This window comes from Amblyomma mixtum, chromosome 9 (genome assembly GCF_055824585.1).
Source record: "Amblyomma mixtum isolate Tamu chromosome 9, ASM5582458v1, whole genome shotgun sequence".
Taxonomy (NCBI): Eukaryota; Metazoa; Arthropoda; class Arachnida; order Ixodida; family Ixodidae; genus Amblyomma; species Amblyomma mixtum.
In genome coordinates this window covers 100446693-100464041 of record NC_143020.1, presented here as the reverse complement: position 1 = coordinate 100464041, position 17349 = coordinate 100446693, and the positions used below count along the sequence as shown (strand labels likewise).

The following is a 17349-nucleotide window of genomic DNA, read 5'->3' as shown; positions in this document are numbered from 1 at the left end:
AAGTAGGTGGATGTCGCCCATACCTGAGCCTGCATGGGAACAAAATTACTAGCACGTAATACTATTGAGTCAAAAGTTTTGCTGTGTAATTTCAAGACTAACACAAACTATGCATACGGCAAGCTTGGTGCCATAGGAAAGACATCAGAGATTATACTCGGTTCACCCTTAAGGTTACAGGGCAGCGAAGGCTCTCGGTCTGGGCTGATCTTTTGCTTTCGAATATGTATTCCTAGCAAGATGCTCGTTCTAGAAAATCGGGGCCCGCTTGCACGAAGCTATCACAGCTTGCTGCAGGCACAGCGGACCTCGGAGTTATCACGTCAAACTACGGCCAGTGCAGCAGGAACATAAAACAACCAGCGGGCCGACCGCCGCCGCCTCGCACGGCTGCAGCGTTAGGAGCCGGGGCGAGTACAGCCGACCGAAGAGCTGCAGGACAGTTCCGGACAGACGAAATAGGCGCGGCAGAGCGCGAAAGTAAACGATACAGGCGTGCTCGAGATGTCCCCGCAAAAAAACGAAGGAAAAGGCGAACGCACCTAATGCAGGTTTAAGCAATACGGCAGCGAACACGCGGGATCATCGCGATGCGGGCCGATCGAGCCCCTGCGGCTGTTCTAAAAACTGGAGGCAGGCCACGTCTTGAGCAATACGATGCGTGCGTGCTATACTTTTGGAACAGTAAAAGTTTTAAAACAGTGAGGACGATTTAATTCGAAAGCCAAATACGCACCGAAGGAGCACAATGGGGTAATAGCTGTCACATCACATATCTTACCAGCCGCGCGACCAGCAGTCTAGCAGACCGCGCAAAAGCACGACAGCGCGTTGTTTACAACAGCCACAAGCGCGCGATCGGCTCGCGTGTTCCCTTCACCTGAGTGTTGAAGCATACAAGGCCACCTCTCGCGTTAGGAAGGAGCGGGCTCACAGGGAACGCACAGAAGAAAGTTTGCATCGATGGTAACCCTTGTGTAGGAAAGCGGGCGAACACAGCGCGAGACGAATCCACGACGGGCTTGAGGCGAAAAACGTACAGGCGCGGACAAAAGTAAACGGAGCACGCAATTCTCTTCGAATATTTTTCACGCGTCACCTAATTAAAATTTCCAGCAGTGGTACGCGCATGCTGGTAGAGGAGGTTGGTGGGCTTTCTTGTAGACAAACAACGCTTCTTTATTACCAATGGAGAAAACGTGATTGCACTTCAAACGCACTAGCGTGCTCCGTTTACTTATGGCCGCGCCTGTACGTATGTACTGTACATACGCCGGCCGCCGCGGTGTGCACGCCACGACGGCTCGAACGAGACCCTCCGCGCTTGTGTCATACACCACGTTCCGAAAGGAAAATGTAAGCAAATATAGTAAACATGCAGTACACCTACCGTAATCAGGCGCACTTGGTTTGAGACAGCAGCCGCTTCCATGAATCCAAGCCTCGCCGTCTTCTCACCAACGCGGAAAAACAAAATGGCGCCAGAACACGAAAAAAAACAAGGTCCGCGCACACCGACGACGCCAAGATGGCACGAGGAGGCCAGAAATGCTTCACACGCAGAGTCCGCGCGACGCCAAACGCGACCGCATCGCGATAGGTCAACGGTCGTATGACGTTTGCGAAGAAGAGCTAATCAGAAGGCCGAGAATTTTGTTTATTTTTTTGTGCTCCTCGTTGCTCTGCCCTCTCCCCCCGATCCACGCCGAAGGAATGGTCTTTTCGGAATACGCCGCGGACCCGTGAAAATTGAGCAAAGGATGACCGTCAAAGTGACGGCTAGTTTTTACAGTGCAACTGTAAGAAAAGCGCATAAAACTAGGACGGCTGATAAGCTCCGTTTACATGAACGCGAGAGCAGCGCAACATGTCAACTTTCTCGTGCATCCCACTCATGTAAACAGGGAAAATGCGCCAGGAAAATGCACTAATCCCAGAGGCAGGGCGCAGATCGGCAAGTGCAAGTGGTGTGCTGGGGTGAATAGAAACAGGTGCTCGTAGCCGTAGGGCGCCTAGATGTGCGTGCGCTTCTCTCCGCTCTCCCCTCCCGCACATCGAGACACCCTCGTTTTGGGGCCCCCTCTTCCGCCCTGGGCGCCTACACAATACACTCTCGGAAGGAAAACAAAGCAGACCACGCTCAAGTTGTGACCGGCTGTCCCCCCCCCCCCCCCTCCCCCTACTTCCGCGTGCCGTGTGCTTACATGCGAGCATGGCGTCTCCCCTCCGCGAGGAAATTTCGGGAAAAGAAAATGCGTCACCAACTAGCCCCGCCGCTGGGAATTACGATGCGCTACTGCGGTATTTGTGTAAACGCGGAGCTCTTCTTAGAGAGCCTTCGTTCTCGCTCAACTAATTCTTTTTCAAGCTACAGGAGGGCTGTTGCCCCATTAATCTCCATATTTCAGAAAAAGCTTTCCAACATAGCTTCGTGACTTCAGAACGGGGATCAAGACTTTTTTTTTTGTTTATCTAACCCACCCTTTTTTCTGCTCCTAGACTGCTCTCAATGTCGTAGGCAGCGTCGAAAACGAAATATGCGCTTTAGTTCTATTAAATAGTCTCTTCTCTTCAGTACCGGTTGTAATCTGTGGGAAGCGCCGACGCGATCGCTCGCCTGAGAAGCACTTGACAGCCGGGTTGACATCGCGTAGGACCGGCGCTTCTCGCTAATTTTCCCGGCTTCCTCCGACATGCCCAGTACTTTATTTTAAACTACTTGATCCAGAAGTATGTTTGGCGACCGTTCGCGTTAACTGAAACGGCCTAACTTGTTACCCACAAGCTAGCGACGGCGACGACTGCTGCTGGCCGTAAAGCACGGCTCGGCAGCCCGAGTCACACCGCCGCTTCCCGTTCATCGTATGCGCGTCCTGCGATGTAAGCAATAGTTGATTTCATGTCACTGTTGTCAAAACTACACTCGTTGACCATTTGCATTCGCTAGAACTTGTGAATTCGTTCTTCACAACCACCGCAGTCACCGATCCAACCCTGCAGACTCGCTAGGCCTAGTCGTCGCGGAAGGGAACGGAGTCGTCGTCGACTGAAATTAATTTGTCAAGTGCTTATCGCTAGTGAGTGTCCAAGTGTGCACATGTGAAATATAGCCGTTCGTTTCGCTTATTTCCAATGCGGATAACGTATATGCGCACATGTATTCCCACCGTCACCTCATCAGCGTGTTTTCGCTTAGCCGCCGAACTCCCGAGGGCATGAAGGCTGACCGTCCGCCGATCGGATTCGTCGGTGTCGTTTAGCCAAAAAACTTGTCCCACTACAACAATATTAAAGTGAACTAGATAGTTCACTATAATCACATGCTGCTGTTCACCGTGATAGTGCCGTTGTCGGACTAGTGTGACCGTCGTCGTCGTTGTACACTGAAAACGAGCTGAGAATTTCGAATGCGTTTGGAAAGTGTCGTGTAGCACCGCGGGAGTCCATCGAGTTCGAATGCCATTCCAAGTCTCGACTGCCATTCCACTCAGATGTCATTCGAAAGTGCCCGTGTAGCACAGGTTTAGCCAAGGCGGGGAAAACACCCGAGAAATTGGTCCAAGACTGCCAACTTCTAGAAATGGCTGAGCCAAGGCAGGGAAAACGCCCGAGAAACTGGTCCAATACTTCCAACTTCTAAAAATGGCTGAGCCAAGGCAGGGAAAACGCCCGAGAATCTGGTCCAATACTGCCAACTTTTGAAAATGGCTGAGCCAAGGCGGGGAGAACATAGGCAACGCGGGGCCTTCATAGGACTGTAGTTTGCCAACTCAATTCCTACATTGGACCACTGTCATGTGCTGCTTGGGTAACTGTCCTATGCCGAAGGGCACATTTACCCAATTAAAACCAAAAAGTAAGAAAAACAACGCATGAAATAGCAAGTTATCCTTCTGAAGACCGCGGGTCAACTGCACTCTAAACACGAATACGCCTATATAAGAGTATAAAGGAGGAAACTGTCCTCTAGCGCGCCCCCTTTTATAAAAGGGTGTGCGCTGAGGACAGTGAGGACAGGTACTCCCTTTTTACTAATTTCTGTTTGGAGTGACAGTCGTAACCATGCCACGTTAGTAGCGCACTACAGTAGAAACATTTTTATTTTCCGGTGAATTTAACAAAAATTCCTGTCAGTGGCTTGCGCTGCTACTTTCAGGGCTTTCGCGTGCTTACCACAGCACCTGCAGAAGACAACGTCACGCACTGTTCCCAACTGTGGCTTTCTGTGTGGTGCCCATGCGCTGTTCGGGTGTGCAGAAGACTGACGGCTATCAGCGTTTCCTTACTGCTAGCTTCGCTACTTTTCGATGTTGACGTCAAACTGTATACATCCCAGCGATTGCCCATTGTTTGTGCCTTCAATTTTGACGTTTAAGGAGTCGGTCTGGAAAGCAAGAACAACAATAAAGAGAGGTTTCTCACATACTAAAGCACAACGACGGCGCTAAAAAAACAGTGCAGGTACTTTTAATAAACTACCAGATTATTCTGAAAGGTTCTTGCCTAAATCTTGCCGAAATCTTAAACACGAAAGCCCATGCAAAGTTTATTTTGTACTCGAGCTTTGAATTAAGTGCTGCATGTTTTCCTTGTACGTTATCCGCTAATCTTTGTGTTTATGCTTATCCATGTAGTTAATTACTTAATATTCAAGTTATAAACAACGATTGATTGATCGATCGATTGATTGATTGATTGATTGATTGATTGATTGATTGATTGATTGATTGATTGATTGATTGATTGATTGATTGATTGATTGATTGATTGATTGATTGATTGAGTGACTGACTGACTGACTGACTGACTGACTGACTGACTGACTGACTGACTGACTGACTGACTGACTCACTCACTCACTCACTCACTCACTCACTCACTGACTGTGACTGACTGACTGAGTGAGTGAGTGAGTGAGTGAGTGAGTGAGTGAGTGAGTGAGTGAGTGAGTGAGTGAGTGAGTGAGTGAGTGAGTGAGTGAGTGGACGAAAAAAATGTGCAAAAACAAGCGAATAAGGAAGTTTCTAGCTACCCCTCTGTACCCGAGTATTGGAATTTAACATCATACATGTCACTTAATGCGCCAAGCATCTCAAGAAAATTGGAAGGGACGTCTGCTATACTGCGCGTGCTATAGTCTGCAAGTGCTGTAAGTTTCATACCACAAGGACGCTCTCTTTTAATGGGGAACTTTTTCTAGCATTGAAAATGCAGCGGTACATGAGAGGGGATTGGTTGGTCGACATACATATGTCTTAGTAAGCGTACATGCCACTGAAGTCGCAAATTTAAATTAAATGCATTTTAACTTTCCCCCGAAGCTGTACCGCAGTTAGCAGTAGTCATCCCACATAAAAAAAATCCTCATTGTGTATACACTGCCACTGAACTCCAGCTGCAAACAAAAGTGGGAACCATGGCAGGTGACTGAATTTACGTGGGGCACAAAGGGGGACATCAGAACTTTACCACTCACTGTGATGAAGATTCCGGCCAGACTTGGTATCTTAACGTGCAGGCTGTTCGGATAGGTTCCCGGGGCTATGGGGCAGGTGTTATTCCAGGGAGCGGCGATCTGCGTCTCAATGTCCCCAGTGCCACCGCATACATCGTACGTACTGAAAGACGCGGGACACGAAAATTTAGGCGAGGATACTACGCTCTTCTACGAGAGGAAGCCGTGGAACGAAATGCTCCCAAGCTTTTTCGCCCTTTCATACCCAACAGTTACTGGCGGAACCATTTCTGAAAGCGAAAGAGTTTTTGAACGGATTTTTTACACATAGTTAATTATTTCATTAGAACAAACAATATATCCATGATCTCCCATCGGCAGGCTTCAATTTTTTTTTGCTATTAAAGGTTTTGCTGTCGTCGAAAACGTTCCCCATTGGTTTTATATGGCATGTCTTAGCTGCTCGAAGCGAGTGATAAAAAAGTTGGCGGAGAAATTTTGCTATAAATTGAAAGAATGGACCATACCTTCAATATTTTCATAAAAGTACCGTGCAATTCTTCAATATTCAAAATTTTTGCCCAAGAATGTTGCTCATGGCATAGGTGGGAAAAAGCATGGTTTTAAAAACCGCGTGAGTAAAAGTATTAATGCTTTATCACGCTGACGGCAGAAAGTAAATATACTGTGTTATTTCAATCAAATCAGGATTGCACTCCAAAGCTGAAATTGTTTTTTTTTAAGCATGTTTGCCATCAAACTCACCAGGGACATTTGTCATCTTGTGGTCCAACCAAAACTACCATTTAGCGCTCAAGAAGCACTAATTACGTGTGTGCTCATTGGCTGCAGTGTCGAGAAGATGCTCAGTATCAAATCGGGTTACTGAAATTCCGCCGCGGTGGCTCAGTGACTATGGTGCTCGGCTGCTGGCCCGAAAGACGCGGGTTCGATCCCGGCCGCGGCGGCTGAATTTCTTTGGAGGAGAAATTCGAGGCCCGTGTACTGTGCGATGTCATAGCACGTTAAAGAACCCTAGGCGGTCGAAATTTCCGGAGCCCTCCACTACGGCGTCTCTCATAGCCTTAGTCGCTTTGGGACGTTAAACCCCATAAACCAACCAATCAACTGAAATTCGCTTGCCACGCATTAAATGGGCACTAAGAACAGCTCCATCTAATTTCCGCTCATAGTAAAAACCAATTGTTTTATTCTTTGTGACCGCGTCGACATTTGTTTCACGACAAGTTGTCCATTCATGGCGGAGATTGAATTTGAACAGGAAACTTTTTTTTTCTAGGGTGGGGGGGGCTTGTTTCACACTCCTGACGTCAGTGATGCAAAGATCTCCGTGACTTGGCGCACTGATGCAGGCTGGTCAGTTATGCATAATTAATTATCAATGGACAGCACAAAACACGCCACAATGACCGCACAACACAAGTGCTGCCTTGGAACTAAGTTTTAACATTTTATTCGACGCACAGTCGCTTATACCACCGAATTCATTCTCACCATACCTTGACAACAGAACCGAAGAAGCAAGCGCCTATCACGGCACTTTTTCGGGGTTTTTTCCTACTTTCTAGTTTTAGCTGCTAAATGATCGCGGCAAGGCACTCTAATTTGAATTAAAATTTTATTTGGAAGTTAGCGCACTGTATTGTGCAGGCGTTGATTCTCGTTTTTTTTCTTGTGGCTATAAAATTAGCTATGGTAACTCCATAAGTGCAGCTGGAAAGTGAAAGACGTCGTAGCCTGTCAATGCAAACAACGGTCGTGACGTCATCATGGTTGTCTTGTAGACAGGGCCGCTGACAACTATACCTGTATTTCATTCTTGGCCTTTTCTAAATTATAAAAGCTCCGTTTTGAGACGCATTTTTTTCCTCTTTGCCATCAGAACGAGGTAATGTATAGGTAGACGTCGGCTTCAATTCATTCTCATCGTTCTTTTAAAGACTGCGCACGAAGAAGAGAGACAGATTCACCATCTTCATCAGCCTGACTACGCCCACTGTCCTTAGCCAGTTGCGGCCACTGTATCCCAGCAAACTTCTTGATCCCATCCGCCCACCTAACTATCTGCCGTCCCCTGCTACGCTTGCCTTCCTTGGAATCCACTCCGTTACCCTTAAGGACCAGGGGTTATCTTACCTTCGCATTACATGCCCTGCCGAAGCCCATTTTTTCCTCTTGATTTCGACTATGATGTCATTAACCCGCGTTTGTTCCCCCACCCACTCCGCCCGCTTCTGATCTCTTAAGGTTACACCCATCATTTTTTCTTTCCGTGGCTCGCTGCGTTGTCCTTAACTTAATCTGAACCCTCTTTGTTAGCCCCACGTTACTGACCTATAGGTGAGAACAGGTAACATACAGCTGTTGTATACTTTTGTCTTGAGGGATATTGGCAAACCGCCATTCATAATCTGAGAGAACCTGCCTTATGCTCTCGACTCAGTTCTTATTCTTCTAGTTATTTCCCTCTCATGATCCGGATCAGCTGTCACTAACTGCCCTAAGTAGACATATTCTCTTACCACTTCCAGCATCTCGCTACCAATTGTGAACTGATGTACCCTAGCTAGACTGTTTAACATTACTTTGATTTTGTGCATGTTAATTTTTAGACCCATCGTTCTGCTCTGCCTGCCTAACTCAATGACCATGCTTCCCTGTTCACGTCCTGAGTGACTTAGCGAGGCAATGTCACCAGCGAATCGCAGATTACTTTGGTATTCTCCATTAACTCTTATCCCAAACTGTTCCCAATTCAGGCCTCGGAATACCTCCCGTAAACAGATAGTGAATAGCATTGGCAAGATCGTGTCTCTCTGGCAAAAGAAGCTGGCGCAGACTTAATTTCACTCACCACGAACCGACTTCGAAGAGGCACGGCAGTTGCGTGCTTCCTGACGTCAAAGTGAAAATAAGTTGAGGACTTCCAGACACCTCTTCCTTCAGCTCGACAGTGTAGTTGAGGGTCACGGTCGAGCCAACCTTGACGTTGGACGCGGTTACGTTCTCGATGTCCAGGATCTTGCTTGCCGAACCAGCTGCAGGCAACAGTAACGTTAAAATTATGTGCTTTGTTTAACAAGCGGGTCGCACCAGTCGTTTCGTGAAGTTTTCGCGCAGTCCAGTTAGTTTCATATAAACTTTTATACTGCATTTTTTTCTACAGATGGCGTAAGTAGCGAACACAGCGCCTAAATAATTCTGCACGTGTCGTAGAGTTCAGCCGCTACCTTTGATTGCGCGGTGAGCGCAGAAGGCCTGGTTCCACGAAGAGCACCGGCAGTCAAACTCCGCCCTTTACAGAAAAAACACCCCTCAAAACGGAGCATGCAGTCCCCTAGTTGAAAATGCCGAAATTCTGCTCATCCTAGTTGACGGATAACTAACACTCTAATACCACAGGTAAAAAAAAAATTCATAGGGCACTTTGGCTCTCTAAAGTGCTGCAAGGCAAAAGCGTTGCCTGGCGCTCTGTTTTTTATTTACTTTTTTATATTTCATATTTTTATTTTTGCTCCTTGTTTTTCGTTTTTTTATTTTTATTTTCATATCCTATTTTATTTTGTTTTTATTTTTGCTTACTTTCTTATTTTTATTTTCCTTTTCTTGACTTTATTCCTTTTATTTTATTTATGAAACCTATGCATTCACTAGATGCGCCTTTATTCATGCTGGAACCTTGAGCCTTCGTGGCGTAGTGGTAGCGCCTTCTCTTCAAATGCCAAAGGCCCTGGTTCGATTCCGACCCTCGGCACAGTTTCTTTTTAAGCAGTGACGCCGAAAGGTGGACAAATCTGCCGACTCGTCTGTCGACACGGCTGCCGACGCGTCTGTCGACATTCCTGCCGACGCGTCTGTCGACACTCCTGCCGACGCGTCTGCTAACGACAGTATGAGGCATTAAAGGCTTTCGCCTTTAAATTCAGGGGGCACTTTGTTGACCTAAAGTGCGGTGAGGTGAAATCCTTAAGCGCAATGTTGCTGCTTGTGTCACTGGTGTGTGGTTAAGATGTTAAGCTTTGCCTCTAAGAGCGGAACGCGACAACGTCTTGCAACGTTGCCAGGGAGTGCACAGAACGCCATCGCCCGGTCGGCTCTACGCCTTGCTCGACGGTAAATTGGTTTTTGAGGAAAGGAAATGTATCTGTCTCGTATGTCTCGGTGGACACCTGAACCTCGGGAAGGAAGAAAGATAGGAGTGAACGAAGACACCGTATTTACTAGACGCGCCTTTGTTCATTCCAAACCATGGAACTGGCATGGCGGAGCCGCCTCTCCGTGCAAAGGCGCTCTTGGAGGCTTTGGAAAAAGGCACCCTTTCCTCAACCACATTCGGCGCGTAAACGGTAACAATGCGCCACTCAGTGCCTTTCAGACAAAAATCAAGCACAATGCACCGGCCAGACACACACGGAAAATAAGCCTGCACCTCTAGCCCCGGCATCTTCTTTACAGAAAGCACGCAGCCAGCCGATGTTCCCACTGCTTTACTGACGACAGCATAAAATCTAGTCGTGAAACGTCGCACCATGCTGTCGATTCCTTCGTTGTTGTCCACTTTCGTCTCCTGCACGGCCAATACATCTATCTCGCGCTCCGTAATAAGTCGGTACACCTGACCTTGTTTTTTTTTTCCTTGCCGCCCGGCCCCTCACATTCAATGTAGCGACTCTAAAGGCGGAGGCGGGAGCCATTTTTACGCAAGAGGAAGGAACCAACAGCATGGTGCTTACCTTCCACGTCTAGCGCGCAGCTAGACGCCACTGTTGCCGCCGGTATCATCCGGCGCAAGAACATCAGTCTTCTCGAGTAGTACCTTGCCTGCGGAGGAGTACCGTTTGTCAGCCGCATGGTTTGGGCGTGGCCGTAACGACGAACGCCGGGCTTGAGTCGTCTTTGCAGGGGGCTCCTCGACGCCGGGTGCTACCACTTTGTCCCCTTCGGGGCTGGCTTGGTCATGGGGACGCTTCGCCGGGGTGGTAACGGGGGGCGTGACGGCTTGTTGTGCGGGCGCCGGTATTCTCGTGGTGGTCCTCGTGCAGGTCCTTTCCCTCGACGACTACGGCCTCTGATGGGCACGCCCCGTTCTCTGACGTCTCGTTAGAGACGCCGAGCGAGCCTCCGGTCGGCTGTTGGCGCTCTGGTTCGTCGGCCGCTTTGGTGTCGTCACTGAGAGTCCCAGACGTCGCAAGCGTGGAAGCCGACTTGCCCGCCTCGTCCGTACCAGTGGCTGCTTCCTCCGCCTCGGCGATGTCCATGAGTTCCGCAGTGTCGTTCGCCTTTCCAAGCCCGGTAGCTGACGCGTAGGTACGGACGCAGTCCGCGTCCACGTGTCCGTAGCGCCTGCACAGGAAACACCTGGGCACCTTGCAATCGCGGCGAACGTGACCCGTGCCGTGGCAACGCAGGCACTGCATCGGTTGCCCAGGGACAACAACGAGGGCCAGCTCACCGGCTACTCGGACCTGGTGTGGCAAATCATCCACCTTAATTCCCAGCTTCAACTTCAGTAGCATGGTCCTGGTGGTCGAGCCTTTCTCCCTCAAGCCTTGGACACGCCAATGCTCCCGCGTCACCTCCGTCACGTTGCCGAACGCCGCGAAAGCAGTCCGGATGTCGTCGTCCGCCACACCGTGCAGCATCCAATGCAGGCGCAGCTTTACCTGCTGATCTTCAGGATCGAAAATAATGTACCGGCGCCCTTTCACTTGTAGCTCTTTGCAGGCAGCAAGTTTCTTCGCAGCTTCTGAGGTGCTCATCGTCACCGCCCACACGTGGTTAATCTGATACGCCCCCAACGCCACGACGTCGGAGAGCGCATCAGCGTTGGCCAGGGCATCCCGAAAATCTTCCACCCTGTAGGGCCTCGCTCTCACGTCTCCGTGAAGAAACACCGTGTTAAGAACAACACGTCCTGTAGGCAGGGTAGGCAAAACAATTTCGTAGTCCTGATCTGCGTCGGCAGCTAACCTGTTTCCGCGGCCAGCAAGTGCCGCTATCGCCGCTCCGCCGGAGCTCATGATCCTGCGTCCGTCACGCTCGGTGGCCGGAAGCTCATTGTATTAGGCGACTTCAATTGTGTTCTTAATGCGCGCGATAAGTCAAGCATCCGGGGGTTTCGAGACAGGAGCACTTAAGTGTTGATGCGAATGATCGAGAACGGAAACCTTGAGGATGTGGCTGAACTTACTGAGGGTGCGCGGACAGTGCAGTTCACTCATTTCCAGGGCTCAAGCCATGCACGGCTGGACCGCATTTACGCATCAGTCGACCTTGCCCCTGATTGCAACCATTATGAAGTTGTGGGAGTCTCCTTCTCAGACCACTGTTTAGTTGAGTGCTGCCTGGGAAGTGTGAACCGAAGCAAGGCATTTTCGCGGGAAATCTGGAAGCTAAACAACACGCTTCTTCACGACGAAATCTACTGCAGAGCAGTAAAGGATGAAATAGGGAAAATAAACCCGCGCCGCGCAAGAACCTGAAGATTTGGCAACAGTGGGAGCTAAGTAAAGAATCTTTGAAAATCAAAGCAATAGACAGGGCGACATGTATCCGTTATAAGAAAAAACAAGACGAAGCTGAGCTAAGGACACTGCTTCAAACGCTGATGAAGCAGGAATGCAAAGAACCTGGGAAATGGATAGAAGATGTCAGGAAAACAAAACAAAAGATAGAGCTTATGGAAGAACGGCGTTATCGCGGAGCACTAGTGAGGGCAAGGGCGGAAGACACAGCTGCTGGCGAAGCGCCATCGAAACGTGCTCTTGGTCTAGAAAAAGTGCGCGCTGAAAGAAATCACATCGATAAAATAGAATGGGGGGTATCTTATCGGCAGACACTGACCACATCAAAGAAGCCTTTAATGAATACTACCAGAGGCTTTTTTCATCGACTCCTGTAGACGCAGTAGCCTTTATGCATCAGTTTCTTGGTGCAATGCCACGGCTTGACGAAGAAAGCAAAAAGAAAATAGAACTAGCAATAACTCACAGCGAGGTAGAGCACGCGATAGATCAGTTAAACCTAGGAAAATCACCAGGACCAGATGGATTCAGTGCTGCATTTTATAAAGAATTTAAGCACGAAATTGCCCCAGTGCTGTGTACAATTTTCAATGAAGCCTATGAACTAAACGTATTGCCTCCGTCTTTTGGGATCTCCCATACAGTGCTCGTACCTAAAACGGATGATACAGAGAAATTACAATTGGTTACAGCGTATCGACCCATAGCACTCACTAATGTGGACTACAAAATTTTTATGAAGGTATTGGCGCGAAGACTACAGACAGTGATATCGGATATTGTTGGACCCCACCAGACATGTGGAATCAAAGAGCGCTCAATTTTTTCCAACATTCACAAAGCGCGCAGTGTGCTTGAAAGCTGTGAGGACATCAATGGGCGAGTAGCGATGCTTCAGATTGATCTTGAAAAGGCATTTGATTGTGTTTCCCATGAAATTTTGTTTACCGTTTTAGACCATGTGAACGTTGGTTCAGTTATCCGTAAGGGTGTAGCCCTGGCGTATCGAAACTGCACGACAAGACTGATTGTTAACAAGAGTCTGGGGGCCCCCATTAGCGCGCAGCGTTCGGTGCGTCAGGGCTGCCCCTCAGCCCTCTCTTGTTTTGTATTTACATCGAAACGCTGTGCATGAAAATCATATAAAACAATAGTATTAATGGCTTTAGGTTACAAGCAGCTGAAGTTAAGCTGCTGGCCTATGCAGATGACGTTGCAGTATTTACGGTTGATCAGGGGAGCATAAGTGAAGCTGTCGGGTGTGTACGCGCGTTCAGCGAAGTCACAGGTAGCGGGGTTAACTGGTCCAAGTGCCTTGGGCTCTGGCATGGATGGTGGCCATCCCACCCGGACCATTTCGCCAACGTGCCGTGGGCGACGACCCCGGGCAAGTATTTGGGCGTTCCGCTCATTGCTTATCGCGATAGCGAGGAGTATTGGAAAGAGCAAACTAAAGACGCACGTGACCGAGCTGGGAAATGGAAAGGCACCAGCCTTTCAATTTTCGCCAGAGCTACAGTCTGCAATCTTTTTTTTATTAGCAAACTCTGGTATGTGATGCAGGTTTTGCATTGCTCGCTTGTGAACGTTCAGAAGCTACACAGGATTTTTGCAGTTTTCATATGGGCGTCCGAATGGGAACGTTGTAGCAGAACGAACCTGTTCCGGCGGGTAAAAGACGGAGGGCTAGGGCTAGGGCACCTCTTTTTAAGGCAGCTGGTGAACCGTTTTTTGTTTTTTCGCGACGTCACAGACCCGTTCTTGCCCACTGTGTGCCAAGTGAAGCTGCGGCGATAGCTGCCGGAGTTTGTGGTATCCACAGAAGAGCTCTCTGGTGGAACTTTTGGTTACTACAAAGAGATTGTAGCAAGCGTTCGGTGGATTATTTGTGGAAAAGTAAAAGGAAAAAGTTGTACAATGATCTTTGTGATATTGTTTTCCCAGAGCCCATGTACAGTGGAGGCCCGGGAGGGGATGTTTTAAAAAGGGTGAAGGAAATGCAGGTGCCACCAGGAGTAAAGACTTTCTTTTTTAAGTTACACACCGGGACGTTACCAGTTAAAAAGTTTCTAGAGGGAAAGGATTTATTTTTACCGTGGGGATCGAACTGCTTAATTTGTAAACAGCCTGAAACAATAGACCATGTTTTTTTGCATTGCTGGGAAGGGGTTTATTTTTGGGACGTGTTACAAAGGACCATAAAGAAAGAGCTACCACTTGACGCGCACGGAATTCGCTATTTAAGCACTGATAATGAGGATGGGGCACCTTTTGATCTCATAACGGTCTTGGGCCTCCACTGAATATGGCGCTCCAGAATGGCAGGCTACCATTGTGACAAAGACGCACGACCGGCCCGAATTTATTTTCGGAAAAGCATGGACTGGTTTCTTGCAATCCAAAAAGCAGCTGCGGAGCCTCCCGAGTGAAGACTAGAGCCGTTGTGTATGTTGCAGGAATTTTAAGCTGACGAAGCCAGTCTCGTGCTGGCTGACCACGACAGGGTTGTATGTATATAGCGTTATGTGTAATTTTGTTGTGCAATGTCATGAGCCAAAGCCAGGCAATAAAGAAAAAAAAACTGCCATGGCGCAGTGGTAGCGTGCTCGTCTCGCACACCGGAGACCGGGGTTCGATTCCCGAGCTCGACCAATTTCTTATACTTGATTTTATTTAATTATATGGCCTGATTAGAAAGGTTAATTAGGCTAATTTGGTTATTAAGCAATTAACTAAACTCAGTCCCACTTACTTGGAGCATCACAATACGATCCCTTTAATTGGTTGCGTAGTTACTAGCCAAAGTACAATTGGCCCGGTTGAAATTCGCGCACTGGGATGTCACGACCGTTTCGACCAATTGAAAAGCGTGACATTTCTGTCGACAACTCCTGCTTACAACGATGAGGCATTAAAGGCTTTCGCCTTAATAGGAAACAGAGTGAAATTAAAGGTACTGCCTGTCCATCTTCAGCTCCTTTTCGCACTTCTTTCCGGTCTCAGTATAATCTCTCTCTCTCTCTCTACCTTCCTCGCACTACAAGTTTTGAGTGGGCGTTCTTTTTGGGTTCAGTTTGTTGTCTCCGCTAAACCTTAAGTCCTGCTGCAGCCCGTGCCAGCATTCTTTGTTATTGTGCAAGTTATTCTTGCGAGAGGAAACAACGCTTTTGTGGCTGCCCGCGTAAAGGTTAGGAAACACTCGACAAATGTCGAGAACACCTGCTTTTAATCACAATGAATGTAGCGAAAACGATCGGAATATTTAATTATTCCAAAGAAAGCGTACGGTCCTTTCCAAGCAATTCACCCTGAAAAGCCAGGCACTAGGCCAGGTCATGCCTTTTACCCAATGGAAGAAACCAGTGGGTAAAGGTCTGGAACGGCAGTCGAACCCTCCACCTTCCGAAACCGCGGCGGGTTATTATGAACCTACGACCTCTCGTATATCCGTAACAACGAACAGACTGTTCATTTGCAAAAGTCGTCTCTAACCCTCCTAAAAGCGTGGTTAAACGAGTGAATTAAGTGAAATAAATGAATTGGAGTAGCTGGTTCGATAAATTAACATAGTTTTGCAAAGCTCTTACATTTACCTTCAACGTGACATACAAAAACGGCAGAGCATACATAATGAACACGAACTCTACAATTTTTGTATTTTGAAATAAGTTTCTTGACTGTGCATCGCTCGAGAGGCAAAGCAATCGGAACGTACCAAAACACTCGTTGATGCTCGGAGTTTGAGTAGACGCCGACGCAAGGCCCACACAAGCCAGAAGCAAAGCTGCCACGATCATCGTCCTCACGAAGAGTTTCCTTCAGCCACAGTTTCCACAACCCAGACTCTTTTTTCCCAGTCTTCGTCAAACTCTGCAGCGTCAGTTCCAACGGGGCATCGGCGTGGAACTATTTATACCAGAGGCATAACTCTTCCACTCTTTGCAGCCTGCCCTTGCTTTTTACTTAGTTGTATTACCACGGACGTCCTACCCAGGACTTCATTGTTTTTGTCGCGGCTACCCGTACATGCCAAGGACAGCCGCCCAGTACTGGTAGGCGGTTAGTGCTCACAGAAGTAGAGCTTATCTGTGCTGGAATACGGCCTTCTGCGAGCTTATGCGCTCGCTGCTGGAATACGCGGCGTGGCGCCGTCCTCGAAGCTGCGAGGCATATTTGTGTTGTGGTTCTTTCTGTTTTTCCTTTTCAATGCTCACATGACCAGATGAGAAGGTCATTACAATGACAACAGTGGGACGGAAACGACCTATTTTAACTTGCGACCCACGTCAGTGATAGTCAAATCCTTTTTTATATATACAAGAGACCACAAAGAAGACAAAATCAACAACGGCATCATGCCATGAGAGATCTGGCTTGGGGTTTCAATCAAGGTTCATAAAAAGTAAAGCAACCTCTCTGCCTGCCCTCTCAGGAGCCATGTTGCGTCGTGCTGTTGAGCTGTCGGCGTGTTGACGTTGAAGACGTAATATAAAGAGCACAACATGAGTACACTCTAATGCGCTCTAAGCCCCGTTTTAAATGTAGTGTCCACGCTGTCTTCTCCAAATAACCACGCACCGTGCAGCCCAGTTACAGACTACCGTCTAATACCTGCCTGAGCGGTGTTTTACGACAATGTGACGAGTCATGAACTCACTGTGAGCACTGTAAGTGAGGGGTAACAATGAGATATGTGCCATGTGTTTTCAAGAGCTGCATGTTATATGTTCCAACAAAAAAAAGTAGTGTATGGCGCCAAGCGTTCCACATCGCGTTCGGTGATTTCTGTGCATGTCAGCTTGCCGGTGGAGTCCGTACGTTGTGAGCTCGCTGCCTGACCGCAGCGGAACGGAAGACAACGAGCTTATTTCGAAAAATAAAATTCCGCGAATTGATTTTTATGTTTTGTCCTGGGAGGGCGGGAAAAATTCGAATGCAAGTGCAGAGGTAGTCATGAGCCCTTAAATTTTATGCAGTTAGTTGGTAAGCAAACATTTATTAACAAAGAGCCATGCGTCAAATCAGCATGCCGAAGAATATGTCTGCATTGGTCAGACAAACAGTGCAATGGGATTTATTTCAATACAGCATTTATTGATTCTTCCGCACAACCATGTACGATTCAGGTGGAAGTAAGCGGTAAACAGCCATTACTGTGCAGAGTTAGTAGGAAAGATCTAAACGTCACAATTATCGTAAACCTACATACGAAACAATTCTGGACGAAAGTATTCCTCAGTACGAAACTATTTATGAATGCGATTTTTTCATGTAATGTAAGATCTCTCAATAACAATCGATATGTTCGCAATTTACCCGACTGCTGTCTTGTATTTCTTCTATTAACAT

General features: G+C 47.9%; 1 protein-coding gene and 1 pseudogene across 1 annotated transcript; both read right to left on the bottom strand.

Moving 5' to 3' along the window:
* Positions 1 to 4297: 4297 nt before the first annotated feature.
* On the bottom strand, positions 4298 to 15797 carry LOC149330349 (uncharacterized). Its single transcript, XM_089560243.1, has 4 exons — positions 15716 to 15797; positions 8331 to 8514; positions 5477 to 5618; positions 4298 to 4384 (listed from the first exon to the last, which is right to left on the bottom strand). The coding sequence occupies exons 1-4, from the start codon at positions 15795 to 15797 to the stop codon at positions 4298 to 4300; spliced, it is 495 nt and encodes a 164-aa protein (XP_089416369.1).
* Positions 10577 to 11519, bottom strand: LOC149330350 (uncharacterized; annotated as a pseudogene).
* Positions 15798 to 17349: the final 1552 nt, after the last annotated feature.

What these genes read in the sequence shown, in the direction of transcription:
- LOC149330349 (XM_089560243.1), bottom strand. Translation starts at nt 15,797, where the DNA reads ATGATCGTGGCAGCTTTGCTTCTGGCTTGTGTGGGCCTTGCGTCGGCG. An exon ending in GAGCATCAACGAGTGTTTTG is followed by an intron (nt 8,515 to 15,715) that starts GTACGTTCCGAT and finishes TGTTGCCTGCAG; the next exon opens with CTGGTTCGGCAAGCAAGATC. An exon ending in CTCTTCGAAGTCGGTTCGTG is followed by an intron (nt 5,619 to 8,330) that starts GTGAGTGAAATT and finishes CGCGTCTTTCAG; the next exon opens with TACGTACGATGTATGCGGTG.